This window comes from Onthophagus taurus, chromosome 2 (genome assembly GCF_036711975.1).
Source record: "Onthophagus taurus isolate NC chromosome 2, IU_Otau_3.0, whole genome shotgun sequence".
NCBI lineage: Eukaryota > Metazoa > Arthropoda > Insecta > Coleoptera > Scarabaeidae > Onthophagus > Onthophagus taurus.
Genome location: NC_091967.1, coordinates 6,469,613 through 6,483,184, shown reverse-complemented (window position 1 = coordinate 6,483,184; position 13,572 = coordinate 6,469,613). Strand labels below are relative to the sequence as shown.

Here is a 13,572-nt window from a genome sequence, read left to right as displayed (position 1 = left end):
TTAAAATCAACAGAAAGGCTCGTGGAACGCCGAAAGTGTTTGTATTTAATTAATTCGCTCCGGGGACCGATGAAGAGAACTTCTTCTTTCTTGCTACGATAACTGTTCGTTGGAAACGAAAAAGCCACAATCGACTTCACCAAGTTTCTAATTGGGTGTTTACACAGTTGATAAACTCGAGATATAATTCAGAAAACGCTTACGTCTTCAGTACTTTAACATTTCCACTAAGTCAACAATTACAGTTTAATTCAATTTGATACTCATCTTTTACATAATCATAAAGAAATAATTGTAATAAAACAACTAAATGTTACTTATATATGTCACTTGTTGCTTGTTAGAATAAATAGACTTTCCTCTTGGAATTGTCAAAAACCGCTTTTACTAATAGTGTCTATCGATCATAATATAATATAGCTTCGAGCTCGAATGTACGTTGATTGTACATCAATCATTTAACGTCGCGCACCTGTCCATCATCTTTATTAACCAACGGGGCGGCGTTTTAATCTCATTTTCATCATCCCCCTAAACCCCCGAAAACTCACCCACGTTTTGTTGCTGCGATGCGGCCTCAGAATCCCCCCTAAACGCCATTTGCATTAGATATTAAATTTGCACGTTAAGGATACCGAGAGTATAGCTTTATTCCCTGCCAGAAAACAGCCCCCCCTTTATATAACGAGGAAATCGTTATTTGCATACCTTGTAACGTCGGATTTAATGATCAGAAAATTCCTAAAAATGGCTGGGCTCCAATAAGTCGCATCGTATTAAACAGGAAAGAAAAGATGGTTGTTAAAGTCTCGGGAGAAAATTGATGGCGGAGCATTTTTCTCGCCAACCCACTAATTATCTCGTAAAGGCGTGTGGTAAAAACTATAAAAGAGCTCGTGATAATAAAGCTGGGGGATGCCCTTACCGAGCACCGTTTAAGGGGGGCGGGCCCTTCGCTTTCAAGGGAACGCTGGCAAATAACTATAAATTCCCCCGGAGGGTCCGGAAAGGAAATTTTATGTACTTTGCGCGACCTCCAATTTAGAAGGGCACGGATCTGAGATCTCTTGGGGCCACGTGCTCCCCACGTCGAAGGTAAAGAATATAAATTGCTCAGGTGGCAATGTTGAAATGGTTATATTTATTCCCTAAACGTTGTTCCCAAAATACAAGTGAGTATATTAAGTTGATATAAACGCTCTTTTCCAACCCTCTTTACTAAAAATATACCAACATTTATGACATAAATGGAAAATCTACATCTATACAATAACCATTTAGATATCTACCATGAACAATAACTTTCCTTAACATAAATTTCCCATTCGGTGATAGTTCACCAAACGCTTATATAGTCACAATCTGCGTGGGCATTTCTAATCCCTTTTCATCTTTTTTTTGCTTATAAGGAATAAAAGACTTTTTTGACATCTACAAATTTAACAACAATACTTCTGCAACGGAAATAATCATGAACATTGACATCACAAAAGTCAATAAACAATATAATAAGTTGACACAAATCATTAACCTTTTACATGTTGACATAAGTCAGTCAACATTTTGGATGGCTTTAAAGCCACCAAAAAATGTCATATTTTTTTCGAACAACATTATTTTTAAAGATGCGAAATTTTCAACATTCGATCCGTGAAGTAAAATGTCCATGTCCGCCCAAAAAAAAGCTGGATCCAATTGAGGATGCATTATACAGGAATGAAGCGCCAATTATACCGTTGCAAGAATTCTTTGAAACGGAAGAGGAAAAGGAGCGTGATTTAAAATGTAAACACACTCATTTTTCGGATGAGAAAGGTGTGGATATGACGCACGTAAATGTTATACCGAAGGAATACACGAATACTAGAACGGCTAGAATTTATAAAGAAACTAGACATTGTATGCAGAATGGAAATGATAACGTTAAGTATTGGCACGTGCAGTTTGATACGACTATGAGATTTGAAAATTCTTTAATAGGATGGTGTTCCAGTTCGGATGCCCTTTCTAATATGAAATTACATTTTCATTCTTTGGCCGCGGCGCAGGAGTTTTGTCATAGAAACGGTTTTGATTATTACGTCGATGTACCACCTAGAAAAGATTTTGTAGTAAAAAGTTATTCAGATAACTTCTCTTGGAATAAACGTAGAAGAGTAACTACCAAATAGTAAATAAATACTAAGTAAAAAATTTTTATTGGTGCATTATTTTTAAAGCCTTTGTTACGACAAAGACATAAAACTAGATCTCAAAAGTATTTAGGACAAAATTTTTACTCTGGATCGTTGAAGACCAAAGCGTTTCGTCCACTTTATTACTTCCCATAACAACAGCGCTTCAAGAGCAAATAGTCGTAAAACTTTTCTCTTGAGGAAGACAAATTATGTATTAATAAAGAAAAATATGACAAGAAGGGATTTATTTATAATAAATACATTTTTTAACTAATACATAAAATTATTAACTACTATACAGTGAATTTCACTTAAGATGCAATATACAAAATTATATTTCAATAGAAACCAGAGCGTACCTACTTACTTTGTCCCACATAAAATGCAACATGTCAATAAGAGACGAACGGCTAAACCCGAATATTTCTAGTTCTAGGTCTAGTGTTAGTTCTAGTTTTAATTGTTATTCAGCGTTTATTGAACAAAAAGTAGAACTAATACTAGACGTAGAATTAGAAGCATTCAAGTTTAACCGTGTGTCTCTTAAGACGGCGGAAAACTCAGGGTTGCCACAAAGACATTACTTTTTTTTTAAGCAAAACTTTTCCTTTGCAAAACTACCCGATGCCTGTACTATTAAGCTATGTTGCATTTTATGTGGGAAAGTGCAAGTGCACAGTAGTTTCGCAACTAATGCAGTAACCAGCATTCATGTATTGCAAGTTATACATACAAAATTCCCGGTATAGTAGAACTGTATAAAAAAATTAATTAAACCAATAAAACATGATGTTTCACATTTATGTTTTGAAATAATTATTATTAATAAACTGAAGCAATAAAATTATTTATTCAAAAAAAAAAGTGATCGCCATCTTTTATTAAATAGTCAAATTAAATATTTTGATTAACAGTGTTGGTTCGTAACTCGACTAAAAACCAATCAAAGCATGATATTTCAATTTCAAGAACATCAAACCGGCTCAGTTTAAACATTGTAAACGTCTTGATAACTCGTATCGTTCACTTTTCAAATTTTTTATCAATTATAATGAACTCGAAAGCTGCAATTTGTGGTCCAATAGTAGGTTCTATAGTTCTACCGAACGCTGGCGGCTTTATAGGTTATTTTTTGGTGCGAAAAAATGTAAAACCGATGTACGAAAAGTTAAATTATCCCGAATGGAGCCCCCCGCAATGGCTCTCAAGTGCAGTGTGGCTGGGATTGTATTCAGGCATAGGTTATGGTTCATATTTAGTTTATAAAACTGGCGGTGGACTCGAAGGTTACAAATTTGATAGATTGTTGTTTAAAGTATTTAATCTAATATGTTTCAGGGCCGGCAAAATTACCGTTAACGATGTACGCGGCTAATTTGGTCGCGAATTGGGCTTATTGTCCGATTTTCTTCGGCTGCGGAAACTCAAAAATGGTATGACAGCTGTCAAAATAAATATTTGAGAAACAGATATAACCTAAAAACTTAATTTATATTTTATTTTCAGGCATTAATAGATATTGGATTAATCGAAATTACAGCAATAGGAACTGGATTTTTGTTCCATCAAGTTAATAAGACAGCAGGATATTTGTTCATACCTTACATATTATGGATGGGTTATGTTGCCGCTTACAATTATAAAATATTTAAAAACAACAAACCTGAAGTGAAGGTCAATTAATTTTTATTTGAATTACTTTCAAGGCAGCGAATGAAGTAGTTTTGTTATATTATTTCGGATATTATTGATGTTTTTTTTTTAAATATATATTTTTGTTATCCCCTGGAGTTTGTTTCGCCATCTATCAAGGGAATTATTAAACAAAGATGGTGTTGAAGTTTGATAAATTTCACCACAATAACCAAAAAAAGATTATGATAGGAATATCAAGAAAAAAACAAGATTATATTAAAGTTTTGTAATTAGAATATTGTATTTCCTATGAAATAGCCTATACATCGTCTAAATGTTAACAAAAAAAAAACCTTCGAAAAACGTTATTTTTTTTAATTTTTGGTTGTTCGGAGTTGCGCAGCAAGAAAACAACAACTCAAAAAACATCCTTCTTAATAATAATAATAATAATGTGAAGAGATTTAAAATAAACGGACTCCATCCATTTTTTTGTTATGTTTTGACATGATTCAGTCACTTTCGGGACTTAATGAATTGGGATTCCCTTATAAAACACCCTAGTTCTCTTTTTTCTCATCATCTTTCTTGGCAACCTCTTCTTTAGAGGCTTCATCAAAGTTCTCCACCAAATCGGGTACATCTTCTTCGTCCTCCGGAACGATCTTCCCTAAACTACCAACGTTACCCACCGAAGTAGCCAGCCGTTTCAATTGGTTAATCCCTTCGGATCCTAATTGATTCAAAATACCGGGCAACATTTCTGTAATTTGTTTCGTCTCACCATGACCGGTGATAGCAAAAGTATTCGCAGCTAACGACGCCTGGGCCTTGGGATTATTAAAATGAATTACAGTACCATCGTCCTTCATCATATTAACCTCTTCAATACCAGGAATCGTGTTCACACCTAACTTTTTCAATGAGGATTGTAATTTTTTGTCATCTGTGGCTTGGGTTGAATGTACAACCTTCTTCTTACGTCTCGGTGTCCCTTTACCACCGATTCGTACTTGTGTTTCCATCCTCTTTAGTTTTTCCGAATTCATTTTGAATAGATTGTTTGCGGATTTTAATTTAACACTTCGAAGTCGATGTCAGACTGTTTATCTCCTTTTAGGTTATAACGATGCCGCGTCTTCGATTACTTAACGGGATATTTTCGTTAATTAATTCGCGCACATGGATCACACGGAGCCGGTCTGCACGGAAAAGAATATGGTCGACTTCCTTTTCATGCGTTTCTACTATTGCGCACGCTTCATCAGTTCAAATCGCGGGAAATTTAAATTTTTACAAAAAAATTTTTTAATTTTCTTAAAATTAAATTAACAATTAACTCGTATAATTAATAATAATATTAATAATGTTTATGATAAATAGTATACGTAATACAACATCATATTTTATACTTAAATCATCTTGTAAAGTATGTTTTTTTTTTAAATCTAAATCTGAACATAATGAATGTAGCAACAAAATATACTTCCGTGATATAACCTCACTTTTACAGGTGAATTAAAATTTTCATCATTTAAAAAATTTAAAACACGTTTCAAACATAAACATAACCTCCATATAGAATATTTTATAATTTTTTTTAAATTAATTTAAGATTTTCTCCGTTTTTTTAATATTTATGGTTAAAAAAATAATGCCTGTAACTTGTACTTTATGTGAAGGCACCGATTTCTATAAAGAAGCTGGATTTTATTTTTGTTCCGAATGCCAAACGCAAACTCAAGATATTCAAGAACACGTTTTTGAAGATCAAGTGGATGAAGCTGAGCAACCACCCCAACATGCGCCGAAAAGAAAACCCAAACGGACTTCAAGTAATAAAGCGAATGATGAAGAACGATTAACAAGTTGGGAATGTTATAATTATATCCTCCTGGGATTAGTAAACGAATTAATTGAATTGGGTGCTGATAAAAGTCTACGAACAACTGTGGAGGTGTTGTGGCTTCATTATTTAAAGAAAATTGAAGTAATAAGGGAGGGTAATTTACCACCTAAATTGCCAGCTGTTAATAGTGATAGAGATGCTTCTATTATTTACGGAAGGTCTAAGGCTATTAAAAGACGTAGGTCAAGAAGTAAATCTGTTGATAGTAGTATCCGAAACGCTTCCACTTTGGATAATGAATCAATAAAGAGAGAAAGAACTAGACAAAAGGTAAACTACATACATTTTTTATTCAATTATTAATTATTTAATTGTTACAGAAAGCTTTAGCAAAAACTGAATATGACGAATATTTAAGTACAACCCAACAATCTGAATCATCATTAGTTAATCAAAGTTTATCATCCTTAAAAAGTGCAAATAGCTCTCCCAGTGACGCAAAAGTTATACAATACAATAAAACAGCAGAAAAGTGTTTAAAAAAGCATATGAAAGCACGCCATTTAAAAAAGCATTGCGAAGATGTTCACTCTACTCTTGATTGTCATAAAAAATTAACTGGTCGATCTGCCACTAGTTATTACAACGATCCATCAGTGATATCAAGATCAAAACTTTTTTCACTTCTCTACTTAGGGTTATTAATGAATAAGCAGAAGATTCAATTGGGAGATATGCTCAGATTTATAAAAGAGGGTCATTTAAGTTTCCAACATGTGGACAAGTTTTTTCCAGAGGAATTAGTCGAGAAAAAATTGAATATCTCTTCTTTTACCAAAGGACCTAGTTTTATAACTCATTCAATGATGAGATCTAATACTGTGAAATTAATATCTTATTTAAATATTAAAAATGTAGTTCCTGTACAAAACATTGTTGAGATGTGTGAGAGGTACTGTAAAGAATTAAATTTACCTGGTAAGTTTTCTAAATACTTGATCTGTACAAAAGTTATAACAATTAATTTTAGATTTTATATATTCATTTGTATTAAACATTATATCAAGAAGTTTACCTAAATTCCAGTATACTTTTACTTCTTCATTACCTAATTATGAAGGTAGAGCAGTTGGATTTATAATATTCCTCTTAAAAATTTTATTTGGGCTTGATGATTCAACCGAATATGAAATGTCTAAGTTAGCATCAACAATTAATCTTCATTTACGAAGTAATCACCGAAAAATGTTTAATTTTCACGAATGGTTGTTGTATATTAAATATAGACATTTCATTGTGTGCCAAAACAATTTTCCTGCTTCATACAATGAAAATTGGCATGATGAAACGAAGATTTTTGTGAAACATTTAGAAAAATATGCTGAAAAACATGAATTAGTTAAAGAAGATGCTCCTGATATAGAAATATTTAAAAGATTATTGTATAAGCTTGATCAGGTTTGGGAAGATTTTGATGATGGCGTTGATTATAAACCAACATTAACGCCATACCGGGATTACATAAATGCCTTATTAAAGAATGAAAGAAACGATTGTAATTACAACGAAGATATCTTGCGATTAGATTGTTCAAATATGTCTTTAGAATATATATTTTATGATGAATTGTATTTAAATAACATTTTTCCTAATGTAAAAATTATTCGTAATAGTGGTGGAAAAAATAACGATATGCAATTAATATATTTATTTGATACTTATAAACGATACCGTGCAAATTGTAGTGAAAGACGAAATTTATATAACGTTACGTTACTCTCTGAACAAAATCCTGTTAAATTTAAAAATTTTTTTATCACAAGCAACGCCGATAGCGACATTAAACCAAATTCTAAGCAGATCCTTGAAAATTATGATCATACCATTGTCAGCAAAGTGAAGAAAAATTTCAAGAGACGACAAAAATTGTTTCAAAATGTTGATGAAAATTTAGTTATTGCTGAAAAATCCGATGTTAATTGTAAAGAATATGTTCTCTATGAACCAAGCGAACGGGTTTGCGTTAATTTACAAAACGTAACTCTCTACACGGAGGAAGATTGGGAAAAATTTTACCAAAAATTTTCTTTATCATTTAGAACCATTCTTGCGGAATGCGCTAGAATTACTGAACAAACAACTAAAGACGTTTATTTAGAATACGCGAAAATTGAGATATATTTGTCACATGTGTTGGATGTAGGAAATGATCGATTTTATGATGAAAAAATTGTTAATAATGAACTAAAGAAAAATATTGAACATACTAAGAAAAGTTGGTGATTTTAATAATTAAGTTTTTTCCTTTCCTTTTTGGATTGGTGATTCAAAAGAAATATAATTATGTATTTTGGCAAAAAGGTTCTACTTGGTAGAAATAACCTTTTAATAAAGAATTGATTGAAGAGATATATTTATTTTGAAAATCTTATATTTTAACTTGTATTCCAATCAAATTTGATCAAATGCTTGTGTATCAAATTTTCAAAACCATCTTTAACTTAACAAGTGTCCTTGTTTGACTTGAATTGGAATGGTGATAATTTAATTTTTATTACCATTTATCTCCTCCAACAGCAAGTCAAAAGTTGGCACTCTTGTTATGACCTCTTTAGCAGGCTTTGGTCCACCTACGTTCGGCATCAACTTAAATAACACATGTGATATTACCGATTTCTTCTTAGGTATTTCCATCACATGGCTGGTTGGGTAATATATGTCTTTGTTAAGGAACACTCCCAAGTACCTCACACTGTTAGAGTTCTTCACAGCTGTCCCCGTTATTTCTATTTCCAGGCTTTTAATTTTCCTTCTTCCCTTAGTGAGGGCCATATCTCTATGAAGGCTGCATTACGACCACATCATAGTTTTTTCGGATGTTGTTCAATACTAACTCTGCATAAACTTGATGTAAACGTCTTTGCATCAAGTCCTCGCTTTATTTCTATTAAGTTAAGTCTGCATATTGCTAACTTTTTATCAAGGTTGCATCAATCCCAATTGGGTCTGCATCAAGTCTGCCTCTACTAGTATATCAGCACTCCTTCATCAAATCAGTTTCAAATGTCCACCATATTTAAGACTCCATCAGTCTATTTTAAATCTTTCTCGTGTCTTATTTAAAGTCTACATCATCTCTGCATCAAGTTCTTATCATCGAGATTACTAGGTGTGATGTTCTTCCTGACATTATATCTGAAAATGTTGTGGGGATTTGTTATATTTTTTGAACAAGAAGTGTGATTCTCCAATGCTTGTCGGTCTAGGTTTCTATTTATGACACCTACTCCTAGAACCAATACCTGTCAAAGTTCTCCTTTATTGAGAATGGCAAGATCCACAAATCGTGTTAATACAGATCTGTTTCAGCATTCTTTCTATACATTGAAAAAATTGCTCTTTGCTGAAGTTGGTGTGTTGCCTCATCTGTTCATATGATATGTGATATATTTATATCCACTTAGTTTTAGATTTGTACACAACTGGTTGTGGTATGATGTTATTGGGTTCGACCTGTTTCTGAAAGTAAAGTTTACTTTGAAAGAGTATCCAATCACAAGGCTTTAAATAAACTAGGTAAAATAAATTTGTTAACAAGTCACCTGTTCTTGTTTTGGAAACGTCAAAAATCTGACATACTTCAGTAAGCTTTGAAAAACAAAGTATTTCGTCAGCTTTTACTTTTGGTGTACAAAATTATCAGTTCGTTCTGAAAATAAAATGTCTATTAATAAAACGAGGAAAGAGAAAATCATACATAATATGGCGAAATCTTCTTGTCCAAGCAGCCAAAATTCCTGCCTTAAAGGCAAAATTACGCGAAATCCATTTTTCAATTTTCTTCGTAATTATCGGACAAAACATTGTGATTGGTCGATAACGAGAATAGCCATAGAAGGTGCTAAGATATGGAATTGCATGGATTACGCACAAAGGGAAAAATATGTTCGTTTGGCTTATCAAGTATCCAGAGGCTCGAAAGAACCCCAAAAGAAAAGACCTAAACGAATATGTTTTCAACGGCGTAAAGTATGTAAAACAAAATCTGAGCCAACGCAAATGTGTTCAAATTTCATTTTATAAATTTCTTAAATGTATTTTGTACGTAAAGTGATTCAGTAAAAAAAATAAATATTTTTTAATATTATTATTGTATATAATATTGTATTTAAATTATATTAAACCTGCTATGATTTGTTTGAAGATAATCACAACTAAGCATTTTCAAAGATATAAAAGATTTCTTGTTTTTTATAGATTTTCTATATCCCAATTGTTTTGACAGTTACTAGTTTGCCATGGAAAACAAAGCAATCTGTCACTACAGTATAAATTATTTACGTTATTATTTGTCACGGGGTACCATTAAATGGATTTTTCAAAAGAATAAAATGCCTTTTATGCAAACGGATCAATATGTCCTGCCGACCTGGATGCCGCGAAAGAGTAAGGCGTCGTCGTCGTCGTCGTCGCTGTTCCCGGCCGCGAAGACGGAGTTGTAAACCAAAATGCCGAGCTGGAAGAGTTAGTCGCAATCCTTTTCTAAATTTTCTTCGTGTCCTCCGTAAGAGACACTGTAATTGGCCTGTAACTAAAGTGGCTGTCAGAGGTGCTAGAATATGGAACTGCATGGATTGCTCACAACGCGAAAAATATGTGCGGATGGCTAGAGGGGTATGCAAGCCCCGAAGAAGAAGACGGAGTTGTCGACGACGACGACGACCTCGAAGGCGAAGTGCTAGCGTGTGCCGAAAACCAAGGAGAAGGAGGAGATCATGTCGTAGAAGAAGAAGGAAGTGTAGAAGATCAAGAAGAAGGTCTTGTAGAAGAAGAAGGAGACCTCGCACTCGTTGCAAACGAAGTTGTCCAATGGCCAGACGACAAGCTGGTGATTCACCTGTACCTAGCCCGATTGTAAATGAAAATGAAAACGAAAACGAATCTTGAAGTAGACAACACCTTACTCGAATTTTTGGTATATCAAGGCATTTTATATATCAGTATTTTTTTCCAATTTTCGCTGTATTATATCGAATATATTTTTGTACTGTGATTTGGTATATCTTTTTATCGAAAATACAAATTTTTATATCATGTTATTTTATTAATAACTTTATTATTACATAAAAATAAGAATCACAAATACTATAGATTCATAACAAAATCTGTCATGTTTGGATCCAACTCTTCTTGATGTACCATGGCAAAATCGTGTAACATTCTAATTTGCCTACTATGCTCTTCGTCAAAGCTGCCCGAATTTGCCAAACAATGGTGGTTACATCTCAGAGGCATATTTCTGTATTTTATTTCGCGCTCCGGAAAAAAAAATTGTCTTGCTATTCGTTGATCAATATCGGAAGGTCCCCAAGTATCTGCTGGCCTTAGAAGCTTTTTAAATGACTAAGAATGTAAAATGAATTAAAAGTTTGCTTGGAAGTATAAAATAAAAGATCTTACTCGGTATTTAATTTGATGAAATATCTTGGCTATTGCTATGATAAAAACTGGAGAAATGATTACTGCCATTATTATGTACGAACTTATGGCGATATATTTATCATAAAAATGACTCAAATAACTTTCGTAATTCAATTCGTAAATCATAAATATAAGTAAATACTAAAAAAAATAATAATTAACAATGGGAATTTTCTTTTGGACGCACTTACTAAACTGAAAAGTGGCACTGTTCTCCATAAGAATTGCCAATATAAATGTGGGGCTGATCCATACGTAAAAGTGTAATCTTCTATAATTCGAGTTGTAGAATATAAAAATATAAACGAAATATTAACCAAAAGCAGAAAAATCGATTTTAACAGCAACATCCCTTTCTGGCTAAAATATGACAAAAATCCAAATCCGATATTTGAAGTATACGGAATGCTCATAATCAAGCCAATTGCACAACAGAATCCATACACAATTATTCTGCGAGAATTGAACGACGGCTTACTTTGGCAAATCGAATCAACAATTGCTACGATGGAAAAAATGGGCGTAATCAAGGCGATAAGAGCTATCGCTAAATACCAAAGAAAAGCTGTTAGTTGACCAAAGTGTAATTTAAAAAGCACATCAGGCACAAAAGTGATGATTACGTCCACACCTATAAACATATTTAATAAAATTTAATCAAAAAGATATTTCAGTTTAACCATGAGTAATCAGGCAAAGAGGATCAGCAAATGAGTAAGTGTACAACATATCATGAATGATTAATGATGAGAAACACATCAAAATTAGGCATATGAACGTTTTTGCAATTGCCAATATCAATGCTGCCGATTTTGGCGAAAAATTTTTGGGCAATAATGTACCAAGCCATAAAGTATGTGCTAAAGAAGCCGGAGTGTTAGTATGGAGAACTATTTCTAACCAAAACTGAAAGAATAAATTAACGATTTTCACAATCCCAATTAAGTTCATACTTACGATAAATTTTCCAAGTGGCATCGCCGGTTGATTTAAATGAACATAATACTTGTTCACATTCAACAAAACAAAACAAGATATCAAGAATAATATAATAACGGCCACAAATATTAGTTTGACTAAAGCTTTAACAATTCGTTCAATGCCTAGTATGCTGATAAAAAATATCAAAACCCACAAAACGGCGAAAATTATAATGTGCTTTATATTGATCCAACAACAAGCAGGACTGAATCGATCATAATTTATCATCATATTCCTACAAGGAAATAAAAATAAAGAATAAAAAAATAATTAAAAATGATATTGAATTAACCTAAAATAATACTGAGTCCCAACCAAAAGAGGATTGTTAGTCTTATTAGTGCAATTACGTTTTGGAATATCACAATTTGGAGTAACTTCATAACCACTACAATATTGCTGCATATTGTAAGTCCGATATCTTACCACTTCCACTAACATAATAACACAATACGATGCAATAGTAACATTAGTTAGTTCGTAGAGAAGTTTTGACATTGCCAATGTATACCCAAATCCTAAAATTAAAATGTATGTATTTATATCTATATAATATATATAATAAATGTGTGATAACCTTCGAAAATTGGTACACATTGCCAAATGGTGAAGAAACTCTTCTTTGTATAACTGCTCAAGAATATATAAAGCATATAAAGAGGCAAACCAAATAATAATTCGAAAACCAAAAATACAAAACTCGTAATCACTAAATTATCACATGTTCAATTAGACATAAAACTATTTATTACTACTACTTACTAATTCCGTAATGATATGCCATGTTAAGAAATAATGAGACATAATTCAAATTTGTGTGTTGAAAAATTGAAAATACAATAAATTGTAGAGTGGTTAATTCGAAATTTGATTCTTCCTAATGATATATGTATATAAATATTAATTGTTAATTAAAAAAGGTAGATTAACTATACATCACGGCCTATCAATGATTTTACCAACGAGCGTCGTTGTCTCGATATTAATGGTAATTCTAAGGATCTTGCTACTCGTGGGGCATTGTTATCAAAATATCTTTTCCTTAAATTTTGCATCTTTTAAATATACTTTGTGTTATTAATGAGAATGATTAAAAATTATTTTTGACAATAACATTGATTTTGACATTGATAACGATTTTTTGACTACGAGTGTTTGTTTGGAAAAAAAAATGTTGATGTTTTTGAAGTTCAGCTCAAATTGCTGTTAATAGCCTATATATTAATCAAAAATAATTTATAGACAACTAGAACATTTATTTGCTGTCAGGTGCAAACTTTAACATTTTATCATTTTATCTCAGAGTGTCAAAACTATTGATTCCAGCTGGTATAGAAATTTAGGATAGTCAATGTAGAACCTCATAAAATAATGGGATTCCAAACTTTTATGCCACTCTGTATACTTAAAATCATCATGCAATGACTTCAAATTGTTTAACATCAAGCT

At 32.4% G+C, this 13,572-nt stretch overlaps 5 protein-coding genes across 5 annotated transcripts; 3 read left to right on the top strand and 2 right to left on the bottom strand.

Moving 5' to 3' along the window:
- The first annotated feature begins 1,625 nt into the window (after positions 1-1,625).
- Positions 1,626-2,171, top strand: LOC111427099 (NADH dehydrogenase [ubiquinone] iron-sulfur protein 4, mitochondrial-like). The gene has a single exon (XM_023062070.2). It carries the CDS (start codon positions 1,626-1,628, stop codon positions 2,169-2,171), a length of 546 nt encoding a protein of 181 aa, XP_022917838.2.
- Positions 2,172-3,145: 974 nt separating this feature from the next.
- LOC111427347 (Translocator protein) lies at positions 3,146-3,960 on the top strand. Its single transcript, XM_023062453.2, has 3 exons — positions 3,146-3,463; positions 3,516-3,610; positions 3,684-3,960. Exons 1-3 carry the CDS (start codon positions 3,229-3,231, stop codon positions 3,858-3,860), a joined length of 507 nt encoding a protein of 168 aa, XP_022918221.1. The 5' UTR covers positions 3,146-3,228; the 3' UTR covers positions 3,861-3,960.
- A 123-nt stretch (positions 3,961-4,083) lies between these two features.
- Positions 4,084-5,058, bottom strand: LOC111427348 (bicaudal). Its single transcript, XM_023062454.2, has one exon. The coding sequence runs from the start codon at positions 4,859-4,861 to the stop codon at positions 4,373-4,375; it is 489 nt and encodes a 162-aa protein (XP_022918222.1). The 5' UTR covers positions 4,862-5,058; the 3' UTR covers positions 4,084-4,372.
- A 242-nt stretch (positions 5,059-5,300) lies between these two features.
- Positions 5,301-8,070, top strand: LOC111427469 (TATA box-binding protein-associated factor RNA polymerase I subunit B). Its single transcript, XM_023062629.2, has 3 exons — positions 5,301-5,991; positions 6,042-6,639; positions 6,692-8,070. Exons 1-3 carry the CDS (start codon positions 5,452-5,454, stop codon positions 7,942-7,944), a joined length of 2,391 nt encoding a protein of 796 aa, XP_022918397.2. The 5' UTR covers positions 5,301-5,451; the 3' UTR covers positions 7,945-8,070.
- A 2,680-nt stretch (positions 8,071-10,750) lies between these two features.
- Positions 10,751-13,200, bottom strand: LOC111427470 (sodium- and chloride-dependent GABA transporter 1-like). The gene is made up of 9 exons (XM_071193997.1): positions 13,059-13,200; positions 12,886-13,000; positions 12,701-12,832; positions 12,416-12,641; positions 12,100-12,358; positions 11,823-12,048; positions 11,334-11,773; positions 11,122-11,283; positions 10,751-11,064 (listed from the first exon to the last, which is right to left on the bottom strand). The coding sequence occupies exons 1-9, from the start codon at positions 13,176-13,178 to the stop codon at positions 10,807-10,809; spliced, it is 1,938 nt and encodes a 645-aa protein (XP_071050098.1). The 5' UTR covers positions 13,179-13,200; the 3' UTR covers positions 10,751-10,806.
- Between the last annotated feature and the right edge of the window lie 372 nt (positions 13,201-13,572).